The 19,625-nt window shown below is 40.6% G+C and overlaps 1 protein-coding gene across 1 annotated transcript in view; it reads right to left on the reverse strand.

The window, feature by feature from the left end:
* The window catches only part of MYO3B (myosin IIIB), a 390,474-nt gene that overhangs the window by 236,742 nt on the left and 134,107 nt on the right, over positions 1–19,625 (reverse strand). The window contains exon 9 of the mRNA XM_032401018.1: positions 8,983–9,138. Coding sequence (XP_032256909.1) covers positions 8,983–9,138 — 156 coding nt within the window. The remainder of the gene's footprint in view (positions 1–8,982; positions 9,139–19,625) is intronic.

Below are 19,625 nucleotides of genomic sequence, written 5' to 3' on the forward strand. Positions count from 1 at the left end.
CTCACAAAAAAACTTCCCCTTATATTATAAACAACTTTTAAAAGATTTTACCTGCTGTGTGATTAGCCATGTATCACCTCTTCCCATGCTTGTTGGCAATCAAATTCCTTAGACTTATTTGCTTCCAAAATTGAAGCTGGCAATCTAGAAGTTGATGTTGATGCAACGTATTTCCACTCTATCAAGACCACTTCATTTCCTCAACCAGTGAAAAAAAAATATCTCTTAGCCCCATCTCTGCCTTCCCCAACTAGTGTTCTAAAATTGCCACCTGCTTCATTTTCCTTTGGCTATGGGGTTTGTAGAGTCTACTGAAGACAAAAAAAATTACTTATTCCAGCTCTTATCTGTTTTTAAAAAAATTATCCTAGACTTTACATATACTCATAAAAAGTATTACATTGTTTTATATTTGTCTATTTTTAGTTGAAATTAATAAAAATAATTTGTTTTAAATTTTTTAGTTTTCTTTCATTAAATGATTTGTTGTCACTGGCAATTACCAACTTAAATTTCCTTTAAATTCACATGCTCCATCTAGTGCCTTACTTGAGAAAAGCATCTACTATCAATTTTTGCTGAAGAATTCCTTTCCAACTACAAGGTACTTGGATTGAAAGTTTCAAAGCTCAGAGGAATGGATAGATAGATAGTGGATGGAAGAATAGTAAAAGGCATTCTATTAAATCAAGAGGATAAGTTTTAATGACTCAAAAGTCATTTTCAAATCCCAGTAAAGTCTATACTGCTTTTTGCTAGATTCTTACTTGTTTTTATGAGGCTCTACGTATGCTGGCTGCCAAGCCTGGCTTCCTAAACAAATGGAGTTTGTGGGGTTAAAGCTTAGAAAGGAAGAAACTCAAAGCTCTGGCTTGGGCTGGTTCCTGGAGTTTGGGTTCATGGGGGGCGGTGGATAGTGAGTAGGACTGACCTTAGGTTTCAGGGATCAGGAAAAGGACAAATTGTTGTCAGAATTCCTGGCTCAGGTAAGCTGGGAACAAGGGCAAGTCTGAAACATCAAGTCCAAAGAAATGGGTGGAGAGTAAGAACTAGATCTGAAGAGTGGCTGAGACAGGCAGAGGTTAAGAGTTCCTGTAAGACAAGGGTAGGCACAGATGAGGCAGAAGATGGGAGAGACTTTGGAATGTCTTAGTCCCAGCCCATGAGTGAGAAACAAGCTGTAGAGGGTACCAAACTGGTTCAGACACTGGGGGGATTGTTTTCTTGGAATAAATATCTGAAGTACTGCTGTCATCCCTATAGTTTCATCTCTATGTCTGCATTATAGTTAAAATCATTTGCTTATGCATGCTCTTTAATATCTCATCAATGGGCTACAGACTTCTTTGTTCAAGCTGCTGGGCCTATGAAAGATTTTGACAAATATTATATATTTTGTCTGAAAGTAATTCCTTAATCCCTTAGCCTCTTCCTATCTGTCAAATCTGCCTGTGGAAGCAGTGACTTCCATGTAGATAGGTCAAAACAGGGCTTCACATAGGTGTGGCAGGATGCATTCTTCTCTTCACTCCCAACTATGATGAAGAACAAAGCAAAAGGAGGCCCTCTAAAACATAACTCAGGATGGGAAGGAAATAAAAATGTTTTAGCCTAATAATTACAGGAGATGTGCTAGTGAGAGAGGTTAAATGCTGCACTGAGAAATGCCTGATAATATTTTGGGGACAGTCATGCTGCGACAGGACCATTGTGAAGGATACCTCCACCTTAGCTCCTCCACACTCAGGCTCACAGCCCTCCCCTCCATTCAAGAGTGGAACTGGAAGGAGTGGAGAATGACTAACTCTCCCACCAGATTCCAGATACAAAAGGAAGTAAAATCTGTTGAAAGTGGAGAAAAAAGGGGGAGAGAAGAGAAGGAGTAAGAAAAAAGGTCCAGGCCCAAAGGTGGTGGTCCTCAAGACTCTAAAAACAAAGGCTTCTGTGGCTATGGACAGAGCTCAGGGACAAATTGACAAGTTGGATAGATCAGAGGAACCTGAGAGATCAGAGGAACTCCCTTATCACACCACATTCAATGGATTCTATCTATAGTGAGGAAAATATTACTCAAAACTAGAGAAAGAGTACTATTATATTTCTTCCAAATCATTATTTACATTTCAATATACCCTTTGATAACAATGTTGATGAAAGAGAAACTTTTATTTGACTCTAACTATATAATCATGGACCTAGAATGAGAAAAACAATAGCAGACCATCTAGAGGTGATACCATTTTACTGAGAGTCAAACATGGATAGAGATACCACCTAGATAACTTTAACTACTACATGAGCTCTATCTTGACCTAAAACTTAAGTTTGTATCTATCCAACAAACATTACAATACATAGATTAAAAAACAGAATTGTTTGGGTAGCAATCACTATAGTATCTCCCTATTTTTTCATTGAAGCATGGTTTGGGCCAGAATTCCAATCAATCAGCATCTTATCATCATATTAAAGGGAACTGGATATACTCACCTTCTCTAGGCAGCACGAATCAGTGACAACATCAAAAAATTAAATATTAATTTATTCATTCAGTTACAAACATATAGACAGACAGCAGATACTACTTATATTGGTGTGGATTTATTTTGTGTCTGTTAGGAGGACAGGACGATCTTTAACCTCCTATGTGTCAAGCATCCTCAGCACTTGATAATCATTCAGAAGTCATTCATTTACACAGGAGTCCAGGAACTCACAAGTGTATGTAATATGGTGGATGTGAATGTGTGTGCATGTTTGCAGGTAAAAGAGGAAGTGAATGAGCAAGGCTTACTGGGGAAGGCTAGACAGTTAAGCAGTGACAAATCTGTTTAAAGGTCACTGCTGCAGGTTGAAAAGAAAATCAGAAAAGCTGAGGTCATCGTTTTAATCAGCCTCAGGCAAATTGCAAGGGTAGAATAAAAATCCATTAAACAGAGCAGAAAACAACCAGCAACTTAATTCTCCTACCAAATAATACTTAGAATAGACCCCTGGCATTTGAGGGTTTAACATTTGTGGTTTCAGTCAGTCCCAAGCCACCTGCAGGGGAAAGACATGCTGGATCTTGTAATTTTACTAAGGATTGCCGTTGCGCCCATGATGGGAGATTGGAAGGCAGGAGGGAATCACAGCACAGCCAGCCCAGCACCTTCCCTACCTCCACTCACATTCCAGACAGTGGTTTTGCTCTTTTCCCACTAATTCTTATGAATTAAAACAAAACATGTTTTCATGTCTACTCTGAACTTTAATGATGACACATGATACTAGATGATGTTGCAGAATTCAGGGGTTTTAAAACTGGTTTGGGGGAAAAGTCCGGTTGAAGGTCAGGGAATGGGAGCTGATGTAAAGGAAATGGCCAAATTGTTTAAAAGCATCCCTGACAATTAAGTAAAAAAATATTGCCCCCAACTATTGTTCACAGGATTTTAGGGGTTTTTAACCTCCTTTGAGACAGTAAGCCTTGGTTTAATAACTGCTCTACCATACCTGAATCAAATATATGCTATGGCAAAATTATAAATTACTGGAAAAACTTAAATTCCAACAGTTACACTCATACACCATAATCAGCATTAGGAAATGAGTATCAAATTTCAACACAATGTTGCTTCTCTACAGTTGCCTCACATACACAATGTGAAAGGGAAATGGATCATAGCCTCACTTTCCACACAGCGAGACCACTTAGAAGAATGCTTAGATCCAGGAGAGGGGAGATGGGGCCTCACCATTCAAACCCTTCTTCATGCACACCGCAGCTCCTGCTCTAAAGGGAACAAGCCCCAGTGATTCCCAGCCTTGCTCCTGAACACTTACTTATCTCAACAGAACTGAAGTAGACCACTGCCCCATAACACTCTTGCCCCAGCTTCACTTCCCACCTACTCACTGTGAAAAGGTAGGGGAAGGGGCATCCTCCCTGCTCCCTTCTGCATTTCTCAGCCATACTTCTCCTTAACCAATCTTTCCCTTTTAAAAATGCCACATCAGGGGCGCCTGGGTGGCTCAGTTGGTTAAGCGACTGCCTTCGGCTCAGGTCATGATCCTGGAGTCCCGGGATCGAGTCCCGCATCGGGCTCCCTGCTCTGCAGGGAGTCTGCTCCTCCCTCTGACCCTCCCCCCTCTCATGTGCTCTCTCTCTCAAATAAATAAATAAAATCTTAAAAAAAATAAAAAAATAAAAAAAAAATAAAAATGCCACATCATCCTTGTATATCATCTCCTCCAGCACTTGAGCCCCATTTTCCTTTCTCTCTGTCCATTCCCCTGGTGTCAGTCTTAGGTTTCCCCACCCCCCACCAATCACTTTGTTAATTCTTCCCACATGCTGATCTCAGGGTTCGTCAACTTGTCAACTCTCTAACAACTTTGATTTCTAGCTCCACTGAATTTGTCCACAAGTTCAGACATGACTAGCTCCCAGTTATTTCTCAAAAGTTCCCAAGATCTCAGTTCTACAATTCCTGTCTCATCATCCACTCATGGAATCTGCTCTTTATCTACATTGCAACTACCAGTCTTTGACCTAGACCAGGCCTCAAAAGTTAGAAAGCCACTACTGGCTTCACTTTCTTCCAAATCCCAAAAAGATCTGAAGGATACTCTCCTACTCATCTTTATTCCTCTGCCCCCTTGTCCACCCATCATGTCTGTCAAGCTAGTCTCCAGTCTGAAGACCAGAGTATCTGCTTTCTCTACTCCTACCCCTTGTTGCTAAGAATTGCTAGAGATAATAGATAGGAAAGGCAGTGGTAGTGATGGTACATTTTTTGAGAGGTTCTGGTGCCGAATGTTCTACATGCATTATCTTAAACAGTGATTAACTTCACTACAATGGAATGCTATTCAATTAAGTTCCTCTTGGGTTTTCTGCGCTATTGAGCAATCATGTCCATCTTTAGTGGACCCTTTATAATATTCCTCCTCGTGGCTATTTCAAAGAGTTAACATTTTCCTGGTGTCCACAGCCCACTCCTAACTTTGAGACCACCTTGCTTAATTTTTTTTGAAAGATAAAGGCCATTCACCACGAGCTGCCTCATAGGACCCCCTCTCCCTACCCCCACCCTCACTCCTCAAATTTTCTGGATATCTTCATCTAACCTTTCTGTGTCTTTCCCAACCTAGAGGGTCTTCCTAAGGTCAACCCTCCTCTTAGGCCCTTGTTCCCACTTCCTCTTGCTTCCTCTATATAAGATCTTCCCCTTCACCTGTCCAAGTTTGCCCCATCCTTTAAGAACCTGCTTTCTTCCCCTCAAACCATTAACTTCTGTCTCCCATGGAGAAAATACTAAAGTTGACAGAACATTCCCTCCCTTTGCAGGAACAGTAAGACAGTTTTTCCTGTAGGTCTCATTTCTCTGTATTTAGTTCTCAAAACTAAACAAGTCTCTCCAGCTGGGGGACCTAGGGCTGTCTGGAACACTGCAGAATGCTTACAGAAAGTTGGAAACTTTGTGTAATATCTGGAAGTACTTGACATTGCATTTGGTAGGTTAGGAAGAGGAAGCAAAATCTCTTTACTGATCTCTGTCTCTTAGTGTCTTTACAATTTCTGTTTAATTGTAGTCTTATCCATGGCAGAGAGGCAGCCCAATTGGGGTAACACTTCTCTCTCTCTCTCTCTCCCTGATCTCTCTCATCCAATCCACCACTAAGTCCTCAATATCTTCTGTTATTTGCAATTGCCACAATCTGCTCCCTTGTCTCCCTGGCACCTGCCTTGCCCAGCTTCAATCCATTCTCTACACTGCAATCAGAATGACCTTCCCGGAGCACATGCCTGCTTAAAAACCTTCAGTGGCTTCTGAGTGCCTGAGACAAATCCAAGCTCCATAGCCCATCATGATCTGGCCCCTGTCTGCCTTGTTTCTCCCCTCCCCTGCTCCATGCCAAGCTCCAGCAATGCCAACTAAGTGTTCACCAAATTCCTTAAGCTCTCTCCAGCCTCCGTGCCTTTGCCCTTGGCTCACTGCTCATTATTCCCCTCTACCTAGAATAATCTCCTTCCTCAACTCTTCTATTTGTTCTTCAGGATGCTTCAAGGATCATCCTCCCACCAGTTCCAAGGGTCTTTTCCTCCCAGGTGTCCCAGGAGTTACCCCAGCATCCCTTTATCCAGGTACTTTTCATGTTGAACTGTTCTCATCTGATTCTTGTCTGTTTCACACACTGGACTCTTAGCTCTTTATCAGGAACTGTATCTGATTTGCCTTTGTAGTTCCTCTGTTCAGCAGAGGGCCTGACACATGCACACATATAAATGTCTCTTGAACAAATAAATGAATAAATTATATTTTAAATGAGATAGAAATTGATATTTTTAACATTCAGTAGCCCAGTACTGTTTATTTTCATGATGTTATATGATAAACAGAGATGAATTTATACTAATTAAGGCCTAGAGGTAGGTAGTATTAAACAGAAGTGAAGGACTCTGAATTAAATAGACCCCCGTATACTACTTCCACCACTGCTAACACTGTGAGGGTTAACTCTGTATCAAGAGCTAGTCTAGTTATTTTTTTGTGTCATTTTATTTTTTATTATTATTATGTTATGTTAATCTCCATACATCACATCATTAGTTTTTGATGTAGTGTTCCATGATTCATTGTTTGCGTATAGCACCCAGTGCTCCATGCAGAACGTGCCCTCTTTAATACCCATCACCAGGCTAGCCCATCCCCCCACCCTAGTCTACTTATTTTTTATGTATGGATTCACTTGGCCCTCAGAAGAACCCCCATATTATAGAGGAGGAAACCTCTGAACAGACCAATGTAACAACCTGTCCCTGAGGGGCTGAGCTGGGATTTAACCCTGGCAGCGCCAGTGGCTTCAACCGCCACACTGCGCTGCCTGCTGCACAGAAAAGTGGTAGGTGGGGCATCTGCCTCACTCATCTATTACTTGCCTCAAGTCTTCTTTCGTTTCCCCACCTTATCTTGTAAACGCACAACTTTAGATATATGGAGTCACCGGCATGAAATGGTATTTGCGAGTTTTCCTGGGTGGGCTTAAAAACACCTATGTAGCCAACCCCTTGCCTGCTGCTACGAGGCAGGGGGCCGGTTAAGTGTCCATTACAGGCATCGTGTTCCCTTTAGAATTAATTTTCCTGCCTCTTAAGGAGAGGGTTGTTTAAAGTTTTGATTCTTATTTGTGAGGTCGCGGGGTTTTTAAAGTTTATTTATTTATTTATAAAGTAATCTCTACAGCCAATGTAGTCTCGAACTCATGACCCCGAGATCAAGGGTCGCATGCTCTACTTACTAAGCCAGTCAGGCGCTGTTGGTTGTGTGTGTGTGTGTGTGTGTGTGTGTGTGTGTGTATGTTTAATGACTTTCAAAGAAACACAAACTCCTGAGTGAACCTGAAGATTACAAAGACCCTGTAAGAAGCCTTTGCCACCATATATGGCTTTCGATAGCAAAGAAGTTAAAAAGATAATGAGAAATGAGAGAAAGTGGGTGAGAGAGACTGGAGTCTGATTTTTTTATGCTAAAAGAAGGAACATCTTTAAAAAGAGAATATACATCTGGACAGGCAAAGTCAGACAAATGTGAAAAGCTGCATAACTTTGCAACCTAAGTCTTAGAAACTGTTCTGCAGCAGATTTCAGAACATAGAGAAAAGGAGGAGAAGACTGATTCAACTTACAGCATTTAAATGCTGGGTTTGTTTTTTCGCTTGGCCTGTTTGATTTGATTTCATCTTCCTTTCTGGTGCTGGTGCTGTGTGTGCTGGGGGCGGGAGGGGGAGCTGGGGAGGTGAGTGGTTTGGGGGCAGAGGCTGGTCTACAGGAACAAAAACAGGGGAAGAAAAGGGATTTTAGTTCCTTGGGGCTTAAACACAAGTTCCTACTGCTTCAAAAATGTACCAAGTCACAAGAATTTCTCTACCCTATGGGCAAGCCATAGAAACACAAATGACAGTCAAAAGGGGGAAAGAACAGGAAAAAATTTGTTTTGAGCTATCCAAAAGGGAACTTGGTGGTGGTAGGGAAAATCAGCAAGATATAGTCACCTTGAAACTATGCCTCCAGCTCCAAGAGTTCCCATGCTTTTTTGATTTGTAAACAGTGTTCTGCAGAAGACATGAATATTTCCAGAACTTGTGACTAGTGATATTTTATTTTCTTCACCTCCAGTCCTTCGAATGTTCCTTTAATAATAATGGATTAGAGCTTATCTGCATCCTGGCCAGTTTTATAAAACCAAATAATCGCTGAGCTGGGAAGCAGGTTTATTTGCATTTAAAAAAAATTTAAAGAGAAATTCTGCCACCCTCTGGACAGAAACCAAAGATCTATTTCTTAGAGACCACCACAGAATATCATTTTAAGCAACTGCCCCTGAAAATAAATGTTTATTTCTTAAAATCTACCCTTTAGAAAAATGGGGCAGGGAGGGAGAATCACAGTTGTTTTGGATAGCATAGACAGCGCCTGTGGGGGAAAAAAATCATTTAAAAATACTAAATTGCCTCTAGGGAATTTTTAACTAAAGAATAGGGTCTCAGAGCACATTCGTGAAAAATCCTCCAGTGTTTAACTTGTAATCTTTCCAAAATCACTTTACAGCTTTCAGCAACGGCCAAGTAAAGATTTCTCACGAGATCTCAGCCATGGCTGTTTTCATACAGCTACCTTTATTGGTTTTAAAAAAATTCATATTTATATTAAATATAAATATATGTGTGTGTTGGTTTTTAACCAGAACATGAGGGCAGAGTGGGATTTCAGCCACAGTTGAGAGAGATTAGCCATTAGAGCACAAATGGACAGCTTGTTTCTAAAGCTCTCCTGATCTCATCCATGAGTATGGAGTACTTAATGTCATGTAAATGAAACTCTCAAAAATGCAGGGATATGATAATTACCAGTACTAATGCTGGGCAAATCAAAACACATGACATGCCATTTTTATAAATAACCAGAGAGAGGAAGTAGGAAGATGCCATGTACCATACCTGGTTTTAACAACAGGGTTTAGATGCTTCTGGTCTTGGAGGACCGTGGCCAGCTGTTTTTGCAGAAATAAAGCCTTCCCGTGGGCTCCTTTAATAAATGGGTGGTCGAGGAGATGTGTGACAGAAGGCCGCTTTTCAAAATCCTTAATAAGACACCTGTTTGCAAAAATCAACAAACAATCCAAAGTACAATCTTAGATACCTGGTTCCCCTGTGAATATGAGAGAGAGGAGGCAAAAAAAAGTTCATTTATAAAACCTGATCACTAACCTTACACAGCTCTCTCTTTATTCATATGTATACCAGATGGTAAAAAAAATAGTAATTCTCTGCTGGTTGAATTAATCAGTACATCAGAAGTCTATTTTAGTTTGGGTTAAGTACATGTTGAAAACAGTAAATTTTTGCCATCAACTGAATGGGAAGTATTCAAAACACTGAAGAAATAGACTGATCAGACTGAATTTTCTGTCTGAACTTTCACTACAGAAAAATGTTTGCAATGGAGTCAAATTGATTAGTCCATATATCTTAGAAACATATAAAATTATACACTGTCACTCAAATAAAATCCTAACATATGAAATGTCCACCATTTGATGGTAGGGAAAATGCATTCAGGAGCTTGCAAGGAAAGAAACTAATCATAAAGAAACCTTCACAGAGAAACTCCAACACCTTGATTTCTAATGTTTTTCTGAAGTAGAAAAACCTCAGAACAGGAAGTGACTACAATATAATTCAGATGAACTGGAATGGAATTATGCAAACAGGGAACAAAAAGCCCATTGAAAATGGTAAAAATTGGGTTGCATTTAAACTCCTCTGTGGTTAATTGGTTAAAACCACACTGGTGTAACCACTTTCCGTTTCAGATTCAAATGCCCTTTTCGAAGAAAACAATGATTTAGTACATTTTGCTGTATGCCCTATGTTATCCAAAATGACTTTGATACAAGGAAATTTCTAGTGAAATTGAATCTGATGAATACCCCTCCAATTACCACTGCATTTCCATTCTGAGTAGCTGCCCCTGATAGGAGAAAGAAATTTCAACAACTGCCCTTTTAAGCTATCAGTCTTTAGCTCACTTTGGAGGCTTAGGATAAATGCTAAATGCCAATCTGCCCACTCTGTGAAACAAACATTTCCAGTTTTCCCAAGAGTGACATGCCACCAACATCTAAGACACAACATATTTTAAATAATGAAATACACTCACAAAATGGTTAAAAAAAAAAAAATCAGCCTCACCTTGAACATTTTTTTAAACATTTATGCAGAGTTCTTAAAACAATCTTTAACTGCTGGACTTACAAACTGACTTTAACCTTTGCAGTTTTCATTTCAAACCACTTCCACATCCCTCACCTCCTAGTCCTGAAAAGATATTCAGTAAATTTCCCAGTCAGTTTTAGAATGATGCAAGGGATTTCCTATCTATTGGAACCGGAGCTTTCAGTCAGAAAAGCCAAAAGAACCTAGATTATCTCCATTCTGCTGCCTGCATGACTATAAATACCACCTCTGCCTTGCCATGGGAAGAAATCAATCATTTGACTTTTATGGGTTCAGGGGACTTTTGTATAATCTATTATTTTTCCTACCAAAAATAAGTCAGTGCACATTCTTAAAAAATACTATGTTCACGTCTATATTAGCAGTCTTCCCTAGATTCCATGTATATTCATCTGTATATGTGACTACCAAAGGAAAATAAATGTGGCTTCCCTAAGCACCCGGAAAATAAGGAACCTCCTGATAGTTTACGGTGAATAGTACAGGTGTAGTGGCCCCGTCCTCCTGGCTTAAGGGATGGTATACAAAAACTCCTAAAATGCAAACAGTCTGTGTCCTCTGAGAGTTCCTACTGCAGATGCACATAGTGGCTTCACACACCACAGCGCCCCCCCCCCCCCCAGCCCCAGAGGGCATGCGTAGGATAGGAGTCCAGGAATCAAGCTTGCCCAGTGATCTGGGGCAGGTCACACTACATCTTTCCTGCATTGAGCAAAAGTATTAGGGCAACCCCCAGCTGCCTGCTGTCTAGTGCCAACACGTCAAATGAGTAAACTCAGGGCTGAGACTGAAGGTGAGAGCTAAATCCATTAATAGAAAATTCATAGCATGTGAATGAGAAATTGGGATGAAACTGACTCTACTTTCCTCCACAGGATAGAGGCCTTGGGACGGTGTTCCAGATGAGGCCTAGAAATAAGATCCTTCTGGTACTTCAATAATTAAAGCTCTTTGGATAGGGTCTGACAGAGGCCAAGAAATACATACTCTAGTTTTACGAAAAACAGGTCTCTACTGGAGTCTGGGGATGTAATTAAAGGTGTTATATCTTGTTGCATAATTTCAGCATCCAGTGGGGGAGAAAGGCTACCAACAAGGTTGCCAGGTCATTTGGTATTTTCAAGAGAGGGTCACTCCATGTCACAGAGGGAGTAAGAAATGGCAACTAAATCATGAAGTGAGATAATCAGACAAGGAAGAAACTAACGAGTGAATCTGTTGTCTCTTGAAGATCTCCAAAATGAAGATGGTAGGTATTCTACTCTGTGGAAGCAATGATCAAAAGGATTTGTTAGTTCTCTCAGGAAGACCTGAGTGGGCTGAATGTCATATCATTGGATCAGCAAAACTGAAAATGAGTATATATGGGAAGAATGCTAAACAGAGTTGTGACATATCCAGCTGCACTGGAGGATTTTTAGGAGAAGGTCATAAAGACCTTGAGGGTATAGCCTTATTCTAAAACACTTCTGCATACTTTTTTCTCATGGGGAGCAAACAGCCAGACTGAAATGGAATTACTATTCTACTGAGAGAGGACAGTACTACCTTAGGAACAGATATGGCTGAAAGTCATGCATTACTAGACTCCAGGTCATTGGAATCAGATCATTTCATTTGTTCAGCAAACATTTATTACACAGCCAGAATTAGCCAAAATAAATTAATTCATAAAGAATCAAGACCATTTTCCTTGAGGATCTACAATCTAATTGGAAAGATGGAAGGACAAGAGGAACACAGGAAACAGCAAAAGCCAGTGTTTGCTTCTATATTCAGAATAAGAAATAATCAAACAAAAACATAGGGTTTTGGAGCTAAAGGACTGAAATTTTCATTCTAACCTCCCTTTTTATGAGGTGAGCAAATTCAGGTCAAGTCCTGACAGAGATGAGGCCAATTCTCTGACTCCTATGGGAGAACCCTTCCTCCTCTGCAGTAGATGGGGTAGGGAGCTTCAGTCAGGGAAGCCTTAGTGGGGGAGGTGAGAAGTGAGGCAGGTTTGAGAGGGAGCTTCAGTCAGAGAAGCCTTAGTGGGGGAAATGAGAAGTGAGGCAGGCTTGAGAGGATGTTTTGAGACTAAACTGAACTTGGTGGCGAAGAGGTAGAAGACATTTCAAAGCTGGGAAACTGGATGCGCAAAGCAAGAAGCCAGACTGGGCAAGCTGTGTAGCCAGGAACTCAGAAGGCCACCAGAACATTCCCCGGTGCCCCCTAGGCTGCCTCCCTTGAAAGCCTAACAATAATTCTTTGCTTTAGTCCCTTTTCCAACTTTAACTAGGGTATATTCTTTATTGCTTAAGACTCCAAACTCATACTGTTTACATTTGTCAGCTTGTCATTTCTGTCTTAGTCTCCTTCCAGGCAGGGATTTAGTGGATTAAGATAGAATGGACTGCTAGGGTCTATAAGAACACCTGACAGCCTCCATGTCCTTTATGAAAACATGATAGAATCCTCCAACCTGACTTGGAAGAACAAACATTGAAAACTAAGGAGTTATAATATGCTATTCATTTCAGGATTGCTTTTTAAACCAGGAACTGCAAATTCCAGATGCAGAATATTTTCTCCCAGCCAGGGATTGAGCAGTTTTTATAAGGGAATGCATAGAATGTTGACCTCTGGATGGGAAAGAGGGGCCAGCCAGCATGAGGTGAGTTGGGATAAACACTAGACACATAACACATTCCATTGAAAAATGAAACTAGTGTTCTGGTCAAAAAGGTTTGGGAAACATTGGTGACTGTCTAACCAAGTAAGTCTGGAGTTTTATAATAATAATATATATATAAGTATATATATTATTAAATATATTATTTTTAAATATTATTAAATATATAAACATAATATAAAAAATATATGTTTTATATACATTTTATATTATATTTATAAAATATATAAAATAAATGTTCTTAGAACTTCTGGGGTAAAGAAAACAGCTTGATCTTTCTAAACTCTTTTTTTGTGTCAGTGAAACCAGAGCCCTGCAAATGACATCCTTGGAAAGGCTGTTGTGAGAAATCAGTACTAGGCCCTCACAATGGGTGGCAGAGTCCTCATCCCAGCTGACTGAGGGAGACACACAAAGCCCCTGATTGTCAACAGCACATTTGAGACACCTGTAGGCTGCTGTTTCTGTAGAAGTCAGTGTCTCAAGCTGAGGAAATACATTCCCCAAGTTCAGTTCTTTCCAGAGTCCTTAACCCTGGAAAAAAACTAAATAAGGACTAGATTTAGGGATACTACTTTCTTCCAAAGTCGTAATTCTTTCACTCCCAGAAGGTTTTTAATCATTTTTAAAAACCTGGATTTAGGTGTAGCTCTCTCTGTGCTAAGAGATAGAACAAAGCAAGAAAATGAAAAATTTAAAACTACCATGAGATGAATTTCCTGGATTTATAAGGCCATCGTGAGTGGTTTGAATAGGACAGAAAAGTCCACCAGAAGGAAAAGGAAGCAAATTCCAAGTCTTGAAGGAAATCAATCCATTACCTAATTTGAAATTCTAGTACCTTCCATCATACTTTCTTGGCTGAAGATTAATTTTCGGAATTCATTAGTGGCACCACATTAAACACAGGTTGTTGCAGCCATTTGCTGTGATCTCCCAGCCTAGCTTCTGCCAGGGACAGGCAAAAAAGAGACATTTCTTAGCAAGAAACAAGGTCGGGCTCATGCGTTGCACTCTGAAGCCGGCACAGCCTGCGTTCTTTCTGTTCCCAAACGATAACACTGCTGAGACAGGGCTGCCTTGTCCCTGCAAACTGCCATTTCAGAACCAAAAAATCAGATGCCTGCAAGAGGAAGCTATTTATCAAGAGTCACGCGCAGATGTTTATATGAATAAAACACACTTGATAAAGAGCAGCTGAAAAGTCAAAAACTAAAAATACCGGTGAACTGGGTGAGAAAAGCAGGAGGGTAAGCAATCTTATTCCATGCAAAACTAGATCAAAACTTGGGATTTAGGTCTCTCCGCATTTCTTTTTTAATATTCTGTCTTTTATGCTTTCTGCTGTTTTCTTGTGGGTTTAGATTGTTAAGTGTTTGCATTGGTACAGAATATCTAAACATTTTTGATCTGAGCAAACATCTGCCTGCCCCGTGATGCACCTTGCTGCCCTGCGGTTCCTATCATCCTCAGACAGAAGCCTGAGTGACAAAGAGGCCGCTGCATCAAAAGGAGAAAATCCTCTAGGGGATATACTAATTATAGGTTAAATATTGGAGCCCGTGGTGCTCTGTCTTGGAAGGAAATTTCCATTCTGGAAGACAGGACTACGACAAACAGAAGGCATTCTCCCAAGATGACTAATGCCTCCAAAGAGGGCAGGCTAAGGAACTTGACGATGCATATGTTATTTTAGTGACACATCACCTCTCCATTTGGTGGAATATTTAACTGCATTTTAGTTTTCATGAAGCTGACAAATACTGCACGTGGTGTGTTTTAAAGTCTTGCTGGCAAGACTGGAATGGCATGTTAACTTCACACCTGGGGTGAGAAAGTGGGCTCCTAACCTGAAACAGGTAAGTGGGAACCAGAATTGCCTTCACTTGAGTCAGGGAGGGAGGTCTGTGGTTATTAATCAGAGAGAAACAGTATTTACTAGAAGGAAAAAAACCCTGAGAAGGTAGGACAGAGGGTTTCAGAACAGGAAGCTGAGTCTGCTTTTGAGATGGGTTAACAGGTGCCGAGTCCGTGCGACAAAGGCAGAGACAGACAGCTGGACAGGACAACAGGGCAGCTGCCCTGCTGCCGGAGATACCAGGGCAAGAGAACCCAGATGCGGGCTTACAAAGTCAGGAAGTCAGCCCAAGCTTCAGACAAAGCGAGCAGCACCGAAGGTCCAGGGTGTGCTCAGGGGAACCCAGGAAGGGAGAAAAACACTGCATTTCCTGGAACCTGAGGCTGGAGACAGAGAAGAAACAACTTTTCTCACCCAAAGAAAGCTCAAAGGTGAAGAAGGCAACCAGAGAAAAAGCGTAGGGTGGCTGGAAGCCAAAAGACAGAATCCTCAAGTACTGCTTGTCCGGGGGACTAGCTGGGAGAGATGGAGGGAGGACAATATATACTATGGACAGTGGGCAGAATTAATCTGGGAGGAGGACAAAGGAGTAAAAGTACCAAGCAAAGAGGTCAAGTGAGGAGAAGGGCCAAGTGGAACCAGGCCAAAGCCAAAGATCAAGTCTAGATGAAGCTCAGGACCCACAAAGGCTGTCCACGGAGAAGCCCATGGAATGTGTGACAGCAGAAGTGGCGGTTTTATTATAGTCATTACTGACATTCCTTCTGTTTAATCTGTGCTTCTGAAGTATCATATGGCAGCTGCAGAAGACCAGGATGAGTATGACCTCCACTAGACATGCCATAGCCAAGAAAGATCCCAATACTTGTGTCCTACAACCAAGGCAGTCTTAAGAACTGGAACCAGTGGCCCCAAGTCACCACCTTCTTGCTCTTGTTTTGTTTCATTCTTCCTTGGTTGGGAAAAGCACTTTGCAATTAAGTATTTTTCCAGGCAACTCCAGCCATGTAGTTCAGTCAGGGTGCCCCCCCAAAAATGAACGGTTACATCATTGCACAGCCCAGTGACTAGTTTATTGGACTGTTAATCTTCTCAAATCCCACCCTCTGCTTCAAAGCGCTGGGAAAAGCATCTCTGGGTGATGGGGATCCTGGGATGGCTCCACCTCTCACGTTGCAGTGCTGCTAGTCCTCAAGGGTCTGGGTATTCGCTGCTCCTGCAGGTGCTACTGAGTCTCCCCTACAGCAGCCACACCGCTGCCTTTGGGGCCTCTGTGAGGGGCTGAGGTTGGCCGCAGGTCGGCCCTAGACTCAGCCAGCAAACCAGGCACAGGCCTTCGTTTCCTTTAAAGGTCTTTGCTTCAGGTGAAAATTAAAGAAATATTTGCTTGAAGCACTCCAGGAAGATGAGGAGTCATCAAAGAGGGAAGTGATGGCTGAATTCAGAAGGAAGTGGTTATGGAAAATGTGGGTGAGTCAGGGCAAAATAATCTAGGTGTTGGCAAGTCCATTTAAAAAGGTATTAATCTTTATGTTAATTATTATCATCATAATATACATTCATGTAGCATATGATATATATAGTTATATATTAAATATTACCAATCTTAAATATTTAAAATAGTATGTTGATTTATTTAAATAATGATGTCCTTAGTCTCCAAACCCATTATTCTCCCAAGCATGGCATATGTACTCACTCACTTAAAAAAAAAATGTTTGGTGCCTAGTATTAGGCAGTAACACATAAAGGTTAAAAGCCGGACACTGAGGTCAAACTTAACTCTACTTCTTATGGATATGTGTTGATATGCAAATTAATGAAATTCTCTGAGCCTCAGTGTCTTCATCTGTAAAACAGTAATAATGTCATCATGGGGAGCAAATGAGATAATCCACGTACAGTGCCTGGCACACAGTGAGCATTCAGTAAGTGCCAGCTATACAGGCCAGCCACTGAGGTGCTGGGGATACGGTAAGTCAATCCACTGGGGGAAGACAGCCATGGCATGCCCAATTCCAAGCAGCATGAGTGCTATAAAAATAAATGTTTATGTGCAATGGCTCCTTGAGTTAGACTTGAATAATACTATGTCCATAAATTAGCTACTCTTTCTCAATGCAATTCCCACCACTGTGGACAAAACTCCTGTCTGATAGATGTCCTGATCAGAACTTACAAAGTTCTGGGGGAAGAGGGGACTTTGAGGGTCTGACAATTCAGCAAAAGCAAAGAACTCTGGCATTTTCAAGTTCAAGCCCTTAGGCACTCCTGTTTTTGAATGTCTGGCTAATTTCTTTGATTCAAAAATCAATTTCCATTTTGACAAACAGTTATGGTCTGCTTCATCGTCCAGGCTTAAGTGCTGGGGGATATATGAATTCTAATCCTTCCCTTGATCCTATTTGCTACCCTACCCAGAATTAAACCCATAATTCCCATTTGTATGCATTTTTTCCCTACAAGGGGAAGCAATGGACAGTACCCAGCCATCCCCTATGAGAAATGAACAACCAGTTCTATAGTGCATGACTATTACAAGTTCAGGACTAACCAGGACTGGGGTGGGAGCTAGGAGAGTGCAAAACAAACGAAAGATACCATATGCCTCCATAAGAAACATATCTTCCAGGGTAATACCAAACTTACATATATGAAATATTTAGTGAACCAGGTGGAATTTAACTCATTGATTCATTCATACTTACTAGGTATTTACTGTGAATGGCACTCCACCAAATGCTCATGGGGAAAAGATGCCTAGAGTGAGATGCTAGGTTTTATGGAATTTATAAACATAGTAAAATAGATATGAACATAAATAATAATAAAGGCTGAGAAGTATAAGCACTAGAGTAGCTCAAAGTAAACAACTCTAGCTAGAAGAACAAGTGTTTCATGTGAGAAATGACTCTTGGGTCTTAAAGGTGAAAGGGATACTGAAAGAAGCGTAGGAGAGGGGCATTCCCAGTGGAGGGTACAATAGGAATAGCAGCCCATTGGTAAAATGCATGGCTCATACAGGAATAAAGCAGAACAGAATAATGCAGTTGTAATAGAGATGAGGGTGAGAATCTGGTCAGGAACATCTTATCCAGACCCTAGAAGGCCATGCTGGTTAACTTAGGTTTTCTTTCTTAGCCACACTGAACTGGCTTTTTTGAGCAGGGAGGTAACACAATTAGATCTTTGCTTTAGAAAATGAACAGGCACCATATTATAGAGTAAATCAGAGGGAGGAAAAGAAGGGAGCCCTTTAGGAAACATACAGTCTGAACTGAGGAAATGGGAAGGGAAAGGTGTTGATTGTAGCTGTGAAACTTGAAGACAAGTCAGGAGTGTATGACGAAAAAAGAAGGGGCTGCTGGTGGAATCTTTGGCCAACTTAAATTTAAATTTACAGGATGTACCTGCAGCTAAACCTTGGTCAACATAATAATACTTTTTATCTTCATTGCCCAAATGTAATCTCTCTCAGAGGAACCCAGGTCTTTATGTTACCAATTCAACGGTCTCTTTTTACTTTTCATTCTATTCAACCCCTCTGTCCAAGCTGTCACTGATGGCCACTGTTGACCTGCCCCACCTTCTCGAAACATTCTCCTTCTGTGCCTGAAGTGATGCCACATCTCTTAATCATTCTCTTACTTCTCTGACCACTCTTGCTCATTTATTTTCACTACCACATAGAATAAGATGACAAGGGAGAGGAGATAGGGTATGCAAAGACAAGGCAAAAACAAAAAGGAACAGAAATAAAATGACAGCATTTGTGCCCACAGGCTTGGAATTTGCTGCTGAACAAACAGACTTTGCCCAGTGGATCAAATAAACTGAACTAGGTAATATGGAGAGGATTTGCATCCTTTGGAGATGAACATCCTTATTCTTAGAGATTCACAATCTCAAGCAAGTCTACAGATTCTGCTGAAAATAAGTGGGCTTAATTCCTATGTGCATGTCTGGCACTAAGTGAAAATTAAAAGTATAAAAAAACCAGCAAAAACTATTCCATAAAACTCATAGTTGATTAATTACTGCAGATGACTTTCATAATAGCTTTAATGTGATATAATTCATATACCATACAGTTTACCCTTTTAAAGCAAAGTTTTATTATATTCATACAGTTGTATAATCATCATCATAATCAATTTTCTGAATATTTTGATCACTCCCAAAAGAAATCCTGTATCCATTAGCAGTCACTCCCCATTTCTCCTCAAGCTCCTCAGTCCCAGGCAACTACCAATCTACTTTCTGTTTCCATGGAGTTGCCAAATCTGGATATTTCATGTTATATATGTGGTCTTTTGTGACTGGCTCATTCACTCAGCATAATGCTTTCAAAGTTCATCCATGTTGCAGCATGAACTAATACTGCATCCTTTTGTTCACTAAATAATGCTCCATTATATGGATATACCACATTTTGTTTATCTATTCATCAGCTGATGGGCATTTGGATTAATTCCACTTTTCAGCTATTATGAATAATGCTGCTATGAACATTTGCATACATGTTTTTATGTGGACACATGTCTTCATTTCTCCTGGGTATATATACCTAGGAGTAGAATTACTGGGTCATATGGTAACTTTATGTTTAACCTTTTGAGGAATTACAAGACTGCTTTCTAAAGTCACTGCATCATTTTACATTCCCACCATCAGTGTATACAACTGATTTTTAAAACTTCATCTTGATCTAGAAATAATTTAAGGCATTCTACAACAACACATGCTTAAGATATGTGCAATAAGACAAGATAAAAAATAGGGAGGAGGAGCAAGATGGCGAAGGAGTAGGAG

This window comes from Phoca vitulina, unplaced genomic scaffold, assembly GCF_004348235.1.
Source record: "Phoca vitulina isolate PV1807 unplaced genomic scaffold, GSC_HSeal_1.0 scaffold1, whole genome shotgun sequence".
NCBI lineage: Eukaryota > Metazoa > Chordata > Mammalia > Carnivora > Phocidae > Phoca > Phoca vitulina.